The 19,996-nt window shown below is 31.1% G+C and overlaps 1 protein-coding gene across 2 annotated transcripts; it reads left to right on the top strand.

Annotated features, from left to right (window-relative positions):
* Positions 1-6,891: 6,891 nt before the first annotated feature.
* Positions 6,892-18,277, top strand: LOC101207221 (myosin-12). Of its 2 annotated transcripts, none has more exons than XM_011661179.2 (41): positions 6,892-7,124; positions 7,217-7,345; positions 7,968-8,111; positions 8,259-8,404; positions 9,041-9,197; positions 9,284-9,342; positions 9,432-9,591; positions 9,672-9,821; positions 9,910-10,046; positions 10,137-10,283; positions 10,459-10,560; positions 10,645-10,702; positions 10,781-10,882; positions 10,976-11,013; positions 11,334-11,460; positions 11,545-11,715; positions 11,793-11,924; positions 12,035-12,141; positions 12,303-12,363; positions 12,478-12,655; positions 12,897-13,102; positions 13,273-13,392; positions 13,529-13,627; positions 13,755-13,970; positions 14,055-14,194; positions 14,274-14,375; positions 14,752-14,860; positions 14,937-14,984; positions 15,090-15,122; positions 15,220-15,276; positions 15,394-15,564; positions 15,687-15,842; positions 15,924-16,130; positions 16,243-16,392; positions 16,494-16,564; positions 16,685-16,784; positions 16,865-16,921; positions 17,011-17,067; positions 17,414-17,494; positions 17,607-17,689; positions 17,815-18,277. In XM_011661179.2, the coding sequence occupies exons 1-41, from the start codon at positions 7,122-7,124 to the stop codon at positions 17,948-17,950; spliced, it is 4,707 nt and encodes a 1,568-aa protein (XP_011659481.1). In that variant the 5' UTR covers positions 6,892-7,121; the 3' UTR covers positions 17,951-18,277. The 2 variants fall into 2 exon arrangements, with proteins under 2 accessions (XP_011659481.1, XP_031745002.1); XM_031889142.1 differs by having other exon boundaries at positions 7,950-8,111.
* Positions 18,278-19,996: the final 1,719 nt, after the last annotated feature.

The following is a 19,996-nucleotide window of genomic DNA, read 5'->3' as shown; positions in this document are numbered from 1 at the left end:
TGTTTATCCATTTATTAACTAAATATTTTGTTTAATGGTTATCAAACACGTTTAACTCTTTGGATCCCTTTCACCCACCAATCAAATGAGTAAGAAAATAAATAAAACTGTGCTTGAAAATGGAAAAAAAAAAAACTAAACTCGTAATGATATAGATAAATAGGGAGAATACCAATTTGGCATATTAAGTTATGTATATAATTATGTTACTTCATTGGATCCCATAAGTTTTAATTTGGTTTGGTCCATCCCAACCCCCAACTAAGCAATAAAATAAATTCCAACAAGAAGATAATTTGAAGGCGCTTTGAAATTAATCATATTTAAGTACCTAGATTTTATTTCCATTATTTCTGTCAGAGTTTTTATTTTTATTTATCAAACTTAAATTAAAAAATGCATCTAAGCTATTTTTTATCCATTTTAAAATTATTTACAATAAATTTAATGTTGGTACGTTTTTAGTCTCAAGTGTGTTAGCATAGAAATAGTGATAATTACAATTAAACATTTTCAGTGATTGAACTATAAACCATTCAAAATAGGATCTTCAAACTCAAATAATTCTAAACTTTATAACGTACTATTTTAAGGATTCTTTTTTATTTTCAATTGAGATTAATTTGTAATTAAAAATTTAAGGTTGTAATTACAACTATCCTCCTATCTCAAATTTGATTTTGCAATTTATACAAGAAAAAAATAGTGATTTTACTCAAATGAGGAAAAAACATTACTGATGTCTTCGTTAAACTAGTTGAAATACTATATTTAAGTTACTAAAGTATTATAAAATTAATTTGGATCCCATTTTTCTTTGTTTGTTATTGAAAATTAAATGGACATTTTAAATATAGTAAAATAAACTAAAATAAAAAATCAAACTATTGCAAAATTTTGGATTATCTCATTGATAGAAACTAATAACATTTTATCAATGACACGCATAAAAACCTATCAGTATCAGTGTTTATTATTAATAGAATATAAAATTTTGCTATATATTATAAATATTTTGTCAAATTTACTATTTATTAAAATTCCTCAAAATTAAACCTATTTTCTTTTAATTTCTTTAAATAATTTACTATACTTAAATTACAAGAGTTGAAAGGTTAGCCGAACACCAAAAACAAAACAAGTCTCTTAATAGACCTATCAAACAATATTTATAGTATAGATTAGTTCAAGGTTAAGCTCTAACTTAAGCATTAAGTGTTTGACATTTTCCTAAAAGTATTGTTTTCACACTTCCTCCCTTCTTTGCCAAGATATATAAAATGTTAAATTATAAATTTAGAAAATATTAATATTTTCTTTAAATAGAAAAAATAAAACAAATTATAAAGTCCTAAGTTATGGGAGTTGGAAATTTATTCACTCAATATCAAGCAAATTTGACTAATTCAAAATATTCATTTATCTATAAAATATTACATATTGATGAAAGGGATATTAATTCTAAAAAATAGTTTTGATTTTAAAAAAGTACATTAGATTTAAAGTCTAATAACTTGTCAAGCAATCATTAACCTTCATTTATTGAAGAATTCTAAGTTTTAATGAAGACAAATTGGAGTTAATTATTAAAATTTTCTGTCCATTTTAAGAATATTTAGTTTCTTAAATTCTATCAAATTAATAATGAAAATTAATTTATAATTACCATTTTCAAATATAGAAAAATAAACTAAAATATCTACAAATTTTAGCTATTGTTTTTATTTAAAACATACGAATATTTTAAAAAGTTTTATCGACCAGTTTCACAAAAGATCAAAATTAGTTTTTTACATTGTATGATTTGTAAATAGTACTATTTGAAAAAAAAACAAAACTTATGAATATTTAAAGAAAAAATGAATGATTAATATATATATGGTTTTAGTTCACACACGTACGCGTTGAATGATAACCACTTCATTGAATATGACACTTTAATCTTAATCATTATAATTTGAATACAAGTTGTGGTCGTCTCTGTATACTCAAAATTCAAACATAAGTTGCAATGTTTCATAAATACGATCCAAATCAAACTCTTACACAAAAGAATACTGCTTTGATCTCATGTAACAACTCGATCCAAATAGATGCAACATAGAAACGAATATTATATCGTTTCTTGAAATATATATTTATTGATAGAATAAGACACAAAAGAATACACCATTTTGCCTGTAACTATTTTTACGTTAATAGTTCATTATAACATTTTTTTTATATTCAATTGAAGGTATTACAATTTTTTTGCTATGTTATATTTTACAACAAATTAATATTATTATTTTCTTAGGTTATTATATGACCAATTAAAGATAAACGAATTTTTAAAAGAATAAAAAAATCAAAGACATAATTACATATAAATATATTGGTTATCAACATACAAAAATTATTAAAGAAAACTCATTACAGCAAATTTAGCTAATTACCCATTGATATTTACACTATATCTATTCCATTTCTCATTTTATTGAACTTGTTTTTTTCTTTTTTAAATATTATAAAAGGATACAGTCAGATTTTCATTATAATTAATATGTGATTAGATAAAGTATTTTAATTAATTTATTAATATTAGTGCCTATTGGTCAATTGATTGTTGAATTGTTTTTGTATTTTTTTTTTCTTTTGTACAATCGTGTTTGTCATTCTTTTAGGAAGTTGACATTTGCAAAATTTTAATTTGATCCTAATTTTTACATCAAATTAAATAACAAGTTGATAGCTAAACTTTAATCATAAATCTGTTACTTATGAGGTTCCAAATATACTTTCTTACTTACTTCATACTTTCTATACATAAATTAAGCGGGAAAGGTAGAATTTAGTTTCTATAGTTTAATAAAATAATAATATAGAGAATCTTTTTTTAAAAATATTTATTTTCATAAGATTGTAAATATATTTTTAATTTAAGATTTGACTCACTCATAAAACAAGGAAAAAAATTATTCCCTAATATTATTCAATTTTACTCATTGTCTTTCAAATGACCGATTCAGTTGGTGTATTTTTCATAAATCTTAAAACTTAGTCTCTAATACTATTCTAAAAAACTTTTTACTGTCTATTATTATATTATATTACATGAAAATTATTGTTATTATTTAACTATGATAAGCTAAATTGAAAATTTATGGTGACGAGTTTAAAAATATGTGAAATAAAATCAAACCAACTCAAAAGTACAAAGTCTAAAGTGGTATTAAGAAAAAAAAGGGGAAAAAAGGTTTGGAAATAAATCCCTCTGATTAAAATGCCTAATACGATCATTTACACCGTTACCAATACCCCTATGCAAATGATTGGAAGCTGGGCCTGTTTCATTGATCATCTCGACCCAGTGGGTCAATCAAAGCTTTGGGCAGGAGGTCGTATGTGGGCTTTGAAGTTTGGGCCGTCCCATTAGTCCAGAAAAAGGTAATACATGGTCACAACTCTTCTTTTCTTTTTTCCATGGTAAAAAATAGTCTAGGAATTTTTAAAAGATAAATTCTTATATATAGTAAATAATAATAGTAGCAATATGATTAACATCATCCATATGGTGAGAAATCGATTATGGGACGAGATACATTTTGGAGGCACGAAATGGAGTAGAGGAGAGCGAGACAACAATACAAAGGAGAATGATTTGAGTGGTAGAATGAGAGAGTGAAGAACCGAGAATGATTGAGATTAACCATTCCATGAGAGTGCATGAGTTTTGAAGAAGAAAGAAATGGCTATTCAGGTAAATTTTTTAAAATGATTGCTACTTATTTTAGGAAACCAATCAAATGAAATAAATTTATTGACAAATATTTATACATAGGAACAAGTTGATAAGAAAATATGTAAAAGATTTAAACCCAATCAACATTTAACAATTTTTCTTTATCAATCTAATTGGAAAAAAAAATAATTTATTTGCTCTATCTATTTTCTCCTTGTCAATCTTTTAATCAAGTGTGGTTAAATATGTAATTTATGGTAACTCACAAATTTTTTCTTGACATTTTGCTGAAAGAAGTTTCAATTAATCCAATTTAAAATTGCTCAATAGAACAAGATTGTTTTCCTAAATATTTTAGGTGTGCTTTAAAAATATATATTATTTTAGCTATATAAATATTAGTTAGGTTTAAGATTTATGTTGTGTTCAACTTGAACATCTTTATACTCTTGAACATCTTTATACTCATGAACATCTTTGTACTCATATAAATTTAAATATTGTGGTTAAGTTTGTGTACACTCATAACTTTCGGTTTAAGTATATCTATTACAACTCAATTACGCACATTATCTTTTTTATAATTTTGTATTGTTTAATTAATTTATTCAAATTTTATTATTAAATTTATAATTTATAATTAAGACATCAAAACTCACTTATATCACAAGCACTTGGTTACTAACTAACCTCTAATACTAAAAAATGAAGCTAAAGGTTAGTGAATATCAAGCAACAATTAGTTAATTATATTGGATATTGTATTAAATTTAACTCTTTAAGTACATAGGTGATCTAAGATTATTTTTTATACATATCTTTGAGCTTGAATTCGCAAACTATAGATTAAAATTATAATATTAAATTCTCCGTTTTAGAAATTTGAATGATTTTTGTACTATAATAATAAAATAAGATGGGGAAAATTATAATTTATTCCATGGAAGACAATTAAATGACAGAATCAACGAGAAAAAAAAAGGGAAAGTAAAAGAAGGGAGGCGAAATAAATAAAAGAAAGAAAGGGCCTACAAAATTAGCATAAAAATAATAATGGAGTCTAAATAGGCAGACCGCAATGATGAATGATGATTATTAATTGTAAAACAATCAGATTTAAAAATTAAAAAATCAATAATAATAATAAACCCAATTGTTTTTTTCTTAATAATAAATTTAGAAAGAAAGAAGAAATGACAGGTAAAGTCTTGGTTGTAAAGTTTGTGGAGATGATGCCTTCTTTGTAGTCGTGTCAAAGGTCCTACATTGCCGGCCCCCATCGCCCACCACCACCATGTGTGAGTGTATGTGTATGCTCATTCGCCGCCCGGTTTCCGCCACGGAACCAACTCAGCGATACACCTAAACAAAAATTGTATAAATTCATTTGGAGATCAATATAAAATTTATTTTTTGATTTGTTATATTAAATCTCATTAGACTTTTTTTTTTCTTTATGAATTTCTTGTTACTTTATATATACATTGAAACAACTTGATGTGACTTCATTTTTTTTTCTCGAAGTCAATTTTTCCTTCATATATATATATAAGTTTTGGTTTTTTGGTCTGTCGCATATAAAACCTTTTACTTCTTAAATTTTGGTTCGAAATGTTTTAACGAATATATTTTTAATTTCATATTAATGTCATAATTAAATATTATACTTCAAAATTTGTAAGGTCTTTGTTTTAGAAATCAGTGTTAAGCTCAAATTTGTATTTTTATTAACAATGATAAACTAATTAGAAATTCAATATTATTTATAAAAATACAAAATTTATATAAATATAAGTTGACATCTAAACCCTAAAATCTAAACTATTAAATTTTTTTAAGTACAATTGCTTACACAGTAAAATCTATAAGTTAAATTGTTAGAAATTAAAAATACAATAATTAAATCTTTATAAAATGGAATTCATTGACTGATGCTATTTTATCTCTAAATTAATTTAGTAATGACTTTTTCATAGGAAAATTGACCACAAATTTAATTAGTACAATTATTTTCTTGTATACATAACTGATGAATTAGATGTGTCTAATCAAGATTATATCATAACATATTTTTCTGACGAATATTGTAAAAAAAAAAAAAGTAGGCTAAGATGAATAAGATGATAAATTTGAATGTATTAATGAACATTTATAATGTTGTAGTTATTAAGAAACGTGAGAATGAAGATTGAAATTGTCACCCACTGTAAAAGAAAGTATAGAAATACCCTAGTGGTGGTCGTGATCCATGGCCAACCCTACTTTCTCTCACATCTTTAATTCTCTCTTTCTTACGTCCTTCCACCGCCCCCTTAAGAATTGGAGAGAAATAGAATTATGAATTCAAAGTTAAAAAAGCCAAATTAGCCAATGAAACGACATCGTACCCCACCACGGCGGGCCACCGGCCATAGCATCACCAGTTTGGTGGGTGGGTGGCGGTGGACTGTGGACTGTGGAGGGGCAAAAGCTCCATCTAAACCCCAAAACACTGTGTTCTCTGTGGGCTTCCACATCTGTACACGTGCCTTCTTTTGATTCCTTCTCATTCTAATTATTGTTATAATTGGTTTTCTTTTGGTTCACAAATCATAGGTTTGTGAGATTCATTGTTTTCTGCATTGGAATCAAATTAATCCCTTTTTTCCTCTCTCATAATATTTAAAATAAAAATTATTGAAATTAGAGTATGATTAATTTCAACCTCAAATTCAATTATTCAATTATTTTAAACTGAGAAGCTAAATTTATTTTAATTTTATATTTTAAAAAAGCTAAAAATTATAATTATAATTCAATCAATAATGCAAAAACACATATACATCTATTATTAAGTAGAAGTGAGCTGAAATGTTGAGAAATAGAGAAATGACAAAAGCAAGCAAGTAGAGTAAGCAAGGTGAGGAAGGCAACACAAACTTCGTACAGCTTAAGCAAACAAAATTCCACGTGTAAAAAACAAAACTTTTTAAGAGGCAGTTATTTTTTAGAAAAAAAAAAATGAAAGCCAGGTCAGCATCCTACGTGGAAAGGACCCCATGGAAGAAAAGTCGACATGGAATAGAATGAGAAAGGAAGAATGGCTGAATGGCTGGCTACTCCTTTTAACATTTCACAATTACAACACAAAGCATTGCCCTTTGCTTTTTAATTAAATTTCCTTTTTTTTTTTGTTTTCTCTTCTTCATTCTTTCAAGTTCTTCAATCCATCAAACACCATCATTTAGATCTCTTTTCACAAAAAAAAAGAAAAAGGAATCCCAATTCTTCTTCTTCTTCTTCTTCTTCTCTCTCTCTCTCTCATAAAAATTGCTCTGTTCTTGTTTCTCTTTCATAGAACTCTGTTTTTTTGGTTTCAAGAGTTTGATGATCAAATCTATACCTCTTTAAATCATCAATCATGGTATTTGTAAATTCATTGTTTAGAAAGTGTTGGAACTTTGGAGAAAAATATTTATCAAAATTGGGAAACTCTGATTTTTGTGTTTGGAACAGGGGACTCCGGTGAATATCATCGTCGGATCACATGTTTGGGTTGAGGATTCCGAGGATGCTTGGATTGAAGGTCAAGTTACAGAAATTAAGGGCAAAAATGCTACTATACTCACTACCAATGCAAAAAATGTAAGCTTTCTTCTTCTTCTTTATTTCCAAGAACGTGGGAAGCTCCACAGGATGAACTTCTCATGTTCTTTTTTCCGATTTGATCATATGCTTTTTTTTTTTCCTTTTCTTTTGGGGTTATTAGTTGGAGTAAAGTGAAGTTATTGAATGGTGAAAAGAAACAGAAAAGTTGTTTCAATATGAAACTTAAGAATGGAATGAATTGTTTATCAGTTTCAGATTTAATATTGGGTTTGTATTGATTAAAACTCAAGGAAAAAAAAATTCATCAGATTTACAAATAAATGGGAATGTTATATTAAGTAAATTAATACCATATAGGGGTAATTTTGTCTTTTCATACCAACTACTGTTTTCTTCTATTGAGACAGTTTGTTGTCTTCTTCTTCTACAACTTCAAGTTTGTTGATATGATAAATAAAATTTCAAAAATTCAATCTCCCGCGAGATTTGGGACGAAATTAATTGATGATTTTCGAATCATTCCGCTTCGATTCAGCTACCCATTTTTTTTTTTTTGAGAAAAATTCATCTCTGAGGGTTGATTGAACGAATTGATTTTGGAACCAATGGTGATAGATTTCGCATTGAATATGATAATTAGCATCGGCTTCGACTTCAGATTGTTGCAGAAATTTCGAGTATATATCCGAAAGATACGGAGGCGCCGCCGGCGGGAGTTGACGACATGACGAAATTGGCGTATCTTCATGAACCGGGAGTTCTGCATAACCTAGCTTGTCGATTTTCTCTCAATGAGATATACGTAAGTACTTGATTGCATTCTCTTTTGTGTAGTTTATCTGTGTAGATTACAGAATCAGAATCATGGTGGGAATGAAGATAATTTCGAGAATTTTAGCTTTTACTTTCAAATTTTTATTAACATTGTTGAGTGTTATGAATTTGACAGACATACACCGGGAATATTCTAATTGCGGTGAATCCTTTCCGGAGACTGCCCCATTTGTATGATATTCACATGATGGAACAATATAAAGGAGCTACTTTTGGCGAGCTTAGTCCGCATCTTTTCGCTGTTGCAGACGCTTGTTATAGGTACAACTGTATAATATAAGAATGAAGCAACTGACGTTTTTTTTTTTCCTTTATTTTTATTTTTGGTTTATATATATATATATATATATATATTTGTGAATTTTCAAGGTTGGGTTATTTTAATATCTAAACTCCAAAATTCTCGATTTTAACATTTAATTTTTTTCACATTTACATACTTCATTTTGATCCATAAATTCTAAAAAACGTCTATTAGTTTTTAGTTTGTATATGCTAATACAACGACCAAATAGGTTGCCAAGCCCAGTGTATTAGGTGACTAAATATTAGGTAGAAAAAAAATATGCTTTTTGTTAAGAATTGAATTTTCATTTTAAAAATGAAAGAATACAAGACGAACAAATGACTTCGGCCAATGATCCACAAGGTATAGTCGGGGCAGCAGACACATTATGTTAATTTTTGAATATTCATAGACAAAATTAGACATTTTGAAGGTTAGAAACTGAAGTGTTATTTCTTTAAATTTGAGAGATTAAAATAATAATTTTGAAAGTTCAGGGCCAGATTGAGGTTTAAAAATTAATCACATTCTTTGCATAATGTAATTGTATTACTTAGTTCTGGTTCTGTATTGTAAGAGCTTGGGTTGAAGTTTTCTTTTCATGAAATTAGAGCGATGATTAACGAGCAAGGGAGCCAGTCTATATTAGTGAGTGGAGAGAGTGGTGCTGGTAAAACTGAGACAACAAAGATGCTCATGAGATATCTTGCATTCATGGGAGGAAGGTCAGATACTGAAGGAAGAACAGTTGAACAACAGGTTTTGGAGGTGAGTAACACATGAGTGCAACATTTATTATACTTGGTTTTAAAGTACGGAATGGAGGGTGATGTTTTTGAGAATCATTTCTTCAGTCCAACCCTGTACTGGAAGCATTTGGAAATGCCAAAACCGTCAAAAACAACAATTCAAGGTGATTTTTTTTATGCTCCATTTTTGGTTTAGTTGCTTCGGAGGTTTTCTTTCCCTTTCACATCTAATATAACATGGCCATTCTACCAGTCGTTTTGGTAAATTTGTAGAAATACAATTTGATAAGAATTGGAAGATCTCTGGTGCTGCCATTCGTACATACCTTCTCGAGCGGTCACGTGTTTGCCAAGTCTCAGACCCTGAGAGAAACTACCATTGTTTTTACATGCTCTGTGCAGCACCACCAGAAGTAAGTTCCCATCCCTTTTTAAATCATGTTATACTGTTTAATCCTTGCAGCAGCTGCGTCTGACTAATGTTTCCATGCAGGATGTCAAGAAATTCAAGGTAGGAGACCCAAGGACATTTCATTATCTTAATCAAACGAATTGTTATGAAGTGGCGAATGTTGATGATTCAAGAGAGTACCTAGAGACGAGAAATGCCATGGATGTTGTCGGAATCAACCAGGATGAACAGGTTTGTGTTTGTGTTACCCAAAATAGCCTTAAAATGGCTGACATTTTCCTCAACACAATTTTTTGCTCATTAAAAGTTTGTTCCATAGGATGCAATATTTCGTGTTGTAGCTGCTATACTGCATCTTGGAAACGTTGAATTCATGAAAGGGAAGGAATTTGACTCCTCCAAAGTGAAAGACGAGAAGTCAAATTACCATCTTCAAACAGCAGCAGAGCTACTCATGTTAGAACTCTAATCTCTTTGGATAACATAAAACTAGAATTTCATGTTCTGAGCACACCCTTTTTTACACTGTTTTAATATTCTTCTCAGGTGTGATGTAAAGTCACTGGAACATTCGCTCTGCCAGCGTGTCATAGTGACCCCAGATGGAAACATTACGAAGCCTTTGGACCCAGATTCAGCAGCCTTGAGTCGTGATGCATTGGCAAAAACTGTGTACTCTAGACTGTTTGATTGGTATTGAAACTCAATTTTTTCCTTGCTAATTCTCACGTGTTTTTTTCCTCCTGGCTGGGGTTCACCTATGGAATATTTTAATAGTTGAAAAGATTGGAGATCAAAATGCTGTTTCATTCATCTAAAGCTTTCTCATATAAAACAATTGACATATTGCAAATATGAACTATGACAGGATTGTGGACAAAATTAATAGTTCAATTGGCCAAGATCCTAATGCAGCCAGCTTAATTGGTGTTCTTGATATTTATGGTTTTGAAAGCTTCAAGGTCAACAGGTCAATAAAATTATGAAAGATATTCCCTCACGGATTACTATTATTATCTTGATTACAATATCTAATACATTCCTTGTCTTGCAGTTTTGAGCAGCTCTGTATCAACTTGACCAATGAGAAGTTGCAGCAACATTTTAATCAGGTATGGCTGAAGCCTCCAGACGTGGTTTAAACCTTTTCTTTTTAGTTACACAAAAATAAATGTGCCTTCTCCTTGCAGCATGTTTTCAAGATGGAGCAAGAGGAGTATACGAAAGAAGAAATAAACTGGAGCTATGTTGAGTTTGTTGATAATCAGGATGTGCTTGATCTTATTGAGAAGGTACTGAATTTTTTTGGCTCACTCATTTGTAACATATTGTGCATGCTGCCACCCACTGTACCTTGAGTAATGAGAGCATTTTGTATCTCACAGAAGCCTGGAGGTATAATCGCCCTGCTTGATGAAGCCTGGTATGCATTCTTACTTCTTGCAATGTCATGAACACTTACTATTTGAATCTAGATAGATACAACTATATAAGATATTTAATTTAATCTTTGTGAATAACTCTGTATTTTAATTTCAACTTGATCTATTAAAATTAACATATGAAAACATACAATGATAAACTATAGTGCAGTATAGATATTAGGAACGAGGACTAGTAATTAATATTAGTTCCAACGATAGCATAGTTATTTGAAAGATAAGCAGCATAGAAGAAATGAACTTTAACTTTTACTTTAGAGTGCATAAAGGGCACCTGTTCAGTTGTTTTTCTGTCCTGCAGTATGTTTCCGAAGTCAACACATGAAACATTTGCTCAAAAGATGTATCAGACGTACAAAGGACATAAGCGGTTCAGCAAGCCAAAACTTGCTCGAACAGACTTCACAATAAACCATTATGCTGGAGATGTAGGCTAAATATTGCGAGTACTGTTTTATTGAGCTTGCAAGATAAGTGGTTAGGTTCTTATTAGTTAAGCCTTGAATGAACAGGTTACGTACCAAGCAGATCAATTTCTAGATAAAAACAAGGACTATGTAGTTGCAGAACATCAGGCTCTTCTAAATGCCTCGCAATGTTTTTTTGTTGCTAATCTTTTTCCTCCACTTCCCGAGGAGACTTCAAAGCAATCGAAGTTTTCTTCTATTGGTACGCGGTTCAAGGTAAAAGTTACTTCAATTGTGGCATACTCGTGTAGTTCTCTTAGTTTCTAGATAATGACTTACATTTTTCCCAACAGCAACAACTACAAGCTCTCATGGAAACATTGAATACTACCGAACCACATTATATTAGATGTGTAAAACCCAACACAGTTCTGAAACCCGGTATCTTTGAGAACTACAACGTGTTGAACCAATTGAGGTGTGGGGTAGGTTAAACTCTCCAAATACCTAAATTTAAAAAACTGAACTTTTTATGTTTTGGCAGGTGTTGCTACTAGCCCTTCTCAAGAACATTCTTTTTGATGAATTTTGACAGGGAGTGCTCGAGGCAATTAGAATAAGCTGTGCAGGATACCCAACAAAAAGAACATTTGATGAGTTCCTTGATCGTTTTGGAATGCTTGCTCCAGATATTTCGGACGGGTACAGAAAAATAAATTCTTAACTTCACGTTTGTATTGGGCTGGCTTTCTCCATTTGCAGCATAGATAAACTTGCACTCAAGCGGACTGGTTATATGAGGTTTTCATTTTGTGTATGGAACTTTTCTAGTTTAAGTTCAATGACCGTGTTAACTTTTGCAGGTCTGACGAAAAATCAGCATGCATTGCAATATGTGACAGAATGGGCTTAAAGGGTTATCAGGTGGGTAAAACTTGAAAATATTAACGTGGGTGTCAAGAAAAATGGCATTATCAAGTACATTACCCTACCCCCAATTTCATCTTAAGAGATCTCATTTCGTTTGGTGTGCTCCAGATTGGAAAAACAAAAGTGTTCCTCAGAGCTGGACAAATGGCTGAGTTGGATGCACGACGAACTGAAATTTTGGCTAATGCTGTCAGACTCATCCAGCGGCAAATCCGAACCTATCTAACTAGAAAAGAGTTCATTGCGCTGAGGAGAGCTACAATTCATATGCAGAAACTTTGGAGAGGTACTCTTTTCTTCAATTAAACATAATTCCATAAGCACATGGAGTAACAGAATTTAGAAACCATGTCAGTTCATCACATAGAATGGGATGGACTAAATTTTATCAGTTTATTTAGTTATACCTTTTGGTTTATATCTGCGGGTGTGTACTTCTTTAGACAGCTCTGATGTAAATCTCAAACCTGATAGGTATACAGATACTTTTGTAACTGAAGCTGATTGATTTCTTTGCTAATTACCAGGGCAACTTGCTCGTAAGCTGTATGAGCAAATGAGGAGAGAAGCAGCTTCAATCCGTATACAGAAGCATGCACGTTCTCATGCAGATAGAAAATCTTACAAAAGATTACTTGCATCAGCTATAGTTATTCAAACTGGTATGCGTGCAATGGCAGCTAGAAATGAGTACAGGCACCGAAGAAGAACGAAGGCAGCTATCATTGTTCAGGTAATAATTCTTGACAATTATTGTTAATTGAAAGATAAAATACATGATGTAGACGTCGGGGACAAGGAATTTCCAAGGGGAAGAACACTACAAGTTTTTGAATCCATCATCCAAGTAATTAAAAACATCTAGATTATAGTATTGGTAATTCAATTAATTTAATTTTACAGACTGAATGGCGAAGGGCATCGGCTATTTCAGCTTACAAACAGCAGCAGAAGGCAACTCTTGCCCTTCAATGCCTCTGGCGATCTAAAGTTGCAAGGAAGGAGCTTAGAAAATTAAAGATGGTGAGTTTTTGTTTGTATTTTTATAGGCACATTTAATTTTATAATTATGCATTAAGCATCCAAAGTCATGAACTGCCGCTACCTACCTATAAGACAAAGTAACTAGATGGTAAGTCGATAATTTTTTTATGTCCAGGCTGCAAGAGAAACAGGAGCACTCAAGGAGGCCAAGGACAAATTGGAGAAGCGTGTTGAGGAGCTAACATGGCGCCTAGACTTTGAGAAGCACTTGAGAGTATGGATCTTTTATACCTTTTGATATTGATGATGCCTGGAATTTGAGAAGCACATGGTTAATGTCACTTTAATCAGCTATCATATATTTTCTACTAATAAATTTTTTTCGTGGTTTATCTTTGTAGATGGATGTTGAAGAAGCTAAGGGACAAGAGGTCGCAAAGTTACAAAATGCTTTGGAAGAAATGCAAGGGCAGCTGGATGAAGCCAATGCTGCAATTATACGTGAGAGAGAAGCAGCAAAATTGGCCATAGAACAAGCTCCACCAGTCATTAAGGAAGTACCTGTGGTAGACGAGACAAAGCTAGAAATACTGAAAAATCATAATGAAGAACTTGAGGTACACGAGAAGGAAGCAAACAAGCCTTTTGAAAACATCATTATTTTTGTTGCATATGATATCATAAATAAACTGAATTTTCAGGGTGTGGTTGGAGAGCTAAAGAAGAAAGTTGAGGAGTTCGAAGAAAAGTATGCTGAAGTGGAAAGGGAAAGTAAAGCTAGACTCAAGGAGGCAGAAGAGGCACAATTGAAATCAATGCAACTTCGAGAGACTATTGAGAGGTAGTTAACTGACAAATGATTACATCTGACAACTGCTGATAATGATCTGAAAATGTCTTATCTTCTTTACTATTTCCAGATTGGAATCAAATTTATCTAGCCTTGAGTCGGAGAACCAGGTTCTGCGCCAGCAGGCTTTGGTTGCAGCAGACAATGAGTCCCTCTCAGAAGAACTGGAAACGTAAGTGCTTACTATACAGTTGAAACCCGTTTCTGGAGTCACTGCATGTGTACATATAGTTCTCTCTACATTTTTGCTTAACTAAAAAACTTGGGTGATCGAAATGTCCGTTTGGAAACTTGTTTCTTTGGAAAAATCCGAAGGTGGTTTCAAATATATCAATTTGTAGGATCTGGGACTCTCTCTCACTCACACACACGCTCATGCTAGGATTTCCATTTTTATTTGAAGGACAATTTCATCTTTTGGACAAAGGATAAGAAATACGCAGATTGTTACATGATTAAATGCAATGTAAATCATATTTTTAAGAAATAACGATCTGCTGTACTATTAATTTCCTGGATGATATTACAAAAGCATACTACTGTTTCAGCCTCAAGAGTAAGATTGGAAGTCTAGAGGCAGAGAATGAAGTTCTCCGCAATCGGACAGTGGCTGTTGAACATATACCTGTTCCCGCTGCAGCCCTTACAGAAAGCAAGGTACAAATCTCTAGATTCCATATTTTTCTGTGAGAAGAATATTCCTTCGATTCTTACAAGCTTCTAATGTATGCAGACTTTAGATAATGGGCATCTAATTGAAGAAGAGATTAAATCAACTAAGGTAAGAATAAGTTTTGTAGCGAACTTCAATAGCCAATGAGAAATCAATAAATTCTTGTTTATCCCTTTGTCTTTGACATGAGTGATCTTTGTCCTTCATTATCAGGAACCATCTACTGTTCCAATTAAATCAACAAAGGTAAGAATGAGTTTCATAGTGAACTTGAGATGTCAATAAATGCTCGTTTATCCCTTTGTCATTGACATGAGGAGTGATGTTTTTCCTTTTCTATCAGGAACAATCTACTGTTCCCATCCTAGCTAAACAAGGCTCGCTTACAGAAAAGCAACAGGTATATTGCTTTAGTTTCATATTATGGTCATGTATGGGAATATAATATCACAAAAGTACAAACAAAGAAGGGGTCCCAATTGTTCATCAACTCATATCAAAATTATTTCATCAATAGGAAAATCATGATGTCCTGATCAAGTGCTTAGCAGAAGACAAACGTTTTGACAAGGGCAGACCGGTTGCAGCTTGTATTGTCTACAAGACACTTCTTCAATGGAGATCTTTTGAAGCAGAGAAGACAAATATATTTGACAGAATTATTCACACAATCAGATCTTCTATAGAGGTTGGTGTAACTAAATCGACATAGTCTCTTGTGCATTCTTATTTTAGGAAGGTTGGCTCCGGAACTTGGTTGATAAATCCTATTGATCTTATGAAATAGAATTTTACATTTTGCTTTTTCAGAGTCAAGAAAATATCAGCGATCTTGCCTATTGGCTTTCAACCTCTTCCACCCTTCTCTACCTTCTTCAAAGTTCACTCAAGGCAACCAATACAAGTACTGTAGCTTCAAATCGCAACCGAGCTTCTCCTGCAACCTTATTTGGTCGTATGGCATATGTATGCTTCCTACCTGAAAATTTTGGGTATGAAACAGATTTCATTTGTTTGAATTTTTCAACTAAATATAGAAGTTTTCAGGGTCTTCGATCATCGTCAGTGGGCATGGGAATGTCCAGTGGATACAGTGGAATGGTGGGCAAGACAAACAATCAATCTAAAGTTGAAGCCAAGTACCCAGCACTGCTTTTTAAGCAACATCTGGCTGCATGCATTGAAAAATTGTTTGGGATGATACGTGATAATTTGAAGAAAGAAATTAGCCCTTTCTTGCATCTATGCATACAGGTGAAAACCAAAATCTTGCTATTGAAAAAGGAAAAAAGATAGAAAAGAAAAAGAAAAACGGCTTTCAACTTCTTTTTCTCTCTTTGACAATATTCTTAACGAACACTGACAGGCACCAAGATCAGTGAGGGCCAGATCAATAAGAGGGTCATCTAAAAATATTCATTCAAACATTGTTGCAAAACAGCAAGCATCAAGTATTCACTGGCAAAGCATTGTCAATAAGCTAGACCAGACATTGGATATAATGTTGGAAAACCATGTAAGTTAAACTTATCAGTTATTTCTATTAATCGGAAAACCATGTAACCTTCTTAGGAGCAGGTTTATCTCCATGTAAAATTGACTATTACAAATTTTCAGGTTCCCTCCATGATCATGAGAAAAATCTTCTTCCAAGTTTTCTCATTCATAAATGTTCAGCTTTTCAATAGGTGAGTAACAACATAGCTTCTTTGAACATATTGCCATTTAAAATGGATCATATTATACTACCAAAAACCTGTATGAGAAAAGATATATTTTTTTTATCAACTTTTGTTTTTGGTTGGCAGCTTGTTACTACGACGTGAGTGTTGTTCCTTCAGTAATGGAGAGTACTTAAAGTTGGGTCTGCAGGAGTTGGAGCAATGGTGTAACAAAGCTACCGATACGGTGAGCTAAACACATGATCCTTCAAAATAAAATCACTTTAAACAATAAACATATATAATGTTTTTCCAATACTTCAACAGCATGCTGGCAATTCCTGGGATGAACTTCAACACATAAGACAGGCAGTAGGATTTCTGGTAAGTTTCTCTTAATTAAAATCTTAAAAATTAAACCAATCAGGCTAAGATTCGATTGTTAACTCTTTCTCTCGGTTCCATCTCTGCAGGTGTTACATCAGAAGTCCCAGAAAAGTTTGAATGAGATCACAGATGAATTGTGCCCGGTAATGACATTATATTCTTGAAAAAAGCATCTGAACTTTAATTTGGAAGTTTTTCTCAACGACAAATCTAGTGAACGTGCATTGTCCATTCTTAGTTCCAAACATTTGGAGCTTTAATTTTATTTGTGAAGAACTTTTTGGCATTTTGACCCCCTAATTATTTCTCCCTATATTTATATAGTTTTCCTTCTTTTTCTTATTTATTTTGTACTGAACCAATTTCCAATTCCTGTGGCCTAAACAATATGAAGACATCAAACTTGAATCTTTAAAGCTCAAAAACTGGCTGTAGTGGAAGAACCAATAATGGTTAAGCTGACTTCTCTGCTATTTCTTTTTGTATCAGATTCTAAGCATTCCACAAATATATCGCATAGGCACGATGTTCTGGGACGACAAATATGGAACTCAGGGATTATCTCCTGATGTAAGTGATTATGCATCCTCATCTGTGCTTTAACAATAATTGTATCTCATATAATAAACCACAATTTTATATTTCAAAACACAAACTTATTGAACTTTAACATGTTTTGCAGATAATTGGAAAAATGAGACTCCTATTGGCAGAAGACTCCATAAACATCCCAAACAACTCTTTCCTGCTTGATGTGGATTCAAGGTACAAATTTACATTCTATATATCCAAAGTTATTCTGAAATCTTTAAAACCCATTGAGATTGTTTAAATATGTAGTCTAAGTATATTACTCATTGATTCTACTGTGGGGGCAAAACCATTTTCAGCATACCATTTTCAATGGAAGAAATATGCCGGTCCTTTGGCGAGGACGGCGGAGTTAACCTGTCCAACGTCGACCCGCCACCACTTATAAGACAAAGATCAGATTTCCATTTTCTAGTGCAGCAACTGACTGAATGATGATATTGGAAGTTTACCACAAATGGGGAAGTAAGAAAAGATATATTTACTTACTTTTGTTGATTTGTTTCTCAAATTGAAATTTTCCATCCTTGGTTTTTTTTTGGGGTGGGAGAGACCGAGTGTTCTCGTGTTAATTCTTTATTCGTTTATTTTATTTTTTTGTACATTATACGAGTGGTTTGTGTGTATACTTTTCTTGTTTTGGTTCCCAGAAAAGAAAAATGGGAGAAATTTTGAGTGAGCTTTGCTGTAAGAGACAAAAGAAAAAGGGGGTTAATGGATTTTGTGTTAAATATTGATAAAAATGAAAAAAAAAAAAAAAAAGAGTTGAAGATTTGCTTTGATTCATAGTTTTTTTTATTCCTATTGGGTTGGATTAAGTATTTATTTATTTATTATTACTTTTTCAAAATATAATCTTTTAATTTTGTGTCATTCTCAAATTTTCATGTTTTAATAATTTAGTTATCTATTAAATACAGATTTTAATTTTAATGGCATTTATATAAAATTTTTATAAATGAAACAAATAATCAAAATATACACCCGAGTATAGCGAAATAAAAAAACTGATAAAGCTGACTATTTTCTTAATATTTTAAGTTTGTTTTTCTATTTATCTTCTTTTCCAATTTTTATTTCCTTTTCATTGTCTTTTTCTCTTCTTTCTAATTTTTTTTAAATTGTTGTTTGATTGTTTAAATCGTGTATCAAATATAAAAAATTGTGAAAAAAATGTGTACCAGGAAAGTTAAATCTAAACCATCGTTTATCAAATATATTACGTGTCTTGGGTATCAATTAATCATGAAAGTATTTTTGGTATTTTTATTGTGGTTCGAAATCGTTTGATAATTGTAAATATTTTTGCTTTATTATATTTTTCAAAAAACCCCTAATAATTATATCTAAAATATTAACAAATATAACACAATGAAGAAAAAAAACACATATAGCGAGATTCAGGGCCTCGTGACTATCAATAATAGATTTTAATTTGTTATATTTACAACTTTTTAAGACATTCATATGCAATTATGAGTGTTACCTATTGCATTTACTCTCAAGTTTATGTCTAATAAAATTCTAAACTTTTTAGGTTTCGTCGTCAGTAATCAAATAGACAAATGTCAAAATTGAAAGGACTAAATTTGGTATAATTTTATCAAATATATAACATTAATATAAATATAGTATGGGGCTAAAGTCAATTAGAATCTAAAGAATTGCCTTTGTGGCTCAATCACCGATGTTATTTATGCATATAATTACAAATTTTGTAGAAATAATTTTGGTTGTGTTATCATATATATATATATACACACATGTAATAATGTAACAACCTTTTCTTGGAATAATAATAACAATAATAAAAAATGATATTATATGGTAGCTTGTGACTATGAATATGATCACGAGATTTTTACATTTTCTTTTCTTTCTTTTTCCCATTCTAATTAATGGATTTTGATTTTGACACTTATCAATATCATCAACTTTTAATTTTTGGATTTTTCTTTCTTTGAGATATAAAAGTGAAAAAGTTTACATTTATATCCATTTCATTTCACTTTTAATAGTTAAAAGTGTTTTTTTAATCATCATTATATATTTATATATAATTCTATCTTTTTCCCAATGAATTTTAAAATATAATCGTTTTTTTTGTTGTTAATAGCAATTTTTTATTATAACTTAGAAATTTTTAAATATAATAATTAAACTAAAATATTTATAAAATTAATAGAGTAAAATTTTTATATTTACTAGTTGATGGACACGATTAGAACTTTGTCAGTGTCTATCAGTATCCATTATTAATAAAATCTTAAAAATATAGAAAGAAATCATAATTATTAACGTATACATTTTTTTAAAGAGGCACTCATTGTTTAATTATGAGAAGGTCTAATTGCGGTTGGTGTGGATGATTGGACTATTTGATTGAAGTATACAATAACCAATATTATTATTGATGATTATGATGTTGTTAACAAATGGTGTAAATATACATTCATTTTGACCTCTTGGTACAAGACATAT

This window comes from Cucumis sativus, chromosome 7 (genome assembly GCF_000004075.3).
Source record: "Cucumis sativus cultivar 9930 chromosome 7, Cucumber_9930_V3, whole genome shotgun sequence".
Classification (NCBI taxonomy): domain Eukaryota; kingdom Viridiplantae; phylum Streptophyta; class Magnoliopsida; order Cucurbitales; family Cucurbitaceae; genus Cucumis; species Cucumis sativus.
The sequence above is the reverse complement of the archived record's forward strand: the minus strand, read 5'-3'. Positions and strand labels throughout refer to the sequence as shown.

What these genes read in the sequence shown, in the direction of transcription:
- LOC101207221 (XM_031889142.1), top strand. An exon ending in TTTCTCTCAATGAGATATAC is followed by an intron (nt 8,112 to 8,258) that starts GTAAGTACTTGA and finishes TGAATTTGACAG; the next exon opens with ACATACACCGGGAATATTCT. An exon ending in GTTGCAGACGCTTGTTATAG is followed by an intron (nt 8,405 to 9,040) that starts GTACAACTGTAT and finishes TCATGAAATTAG; the next exon opens with AGCGATGATTAACGAGCAAG.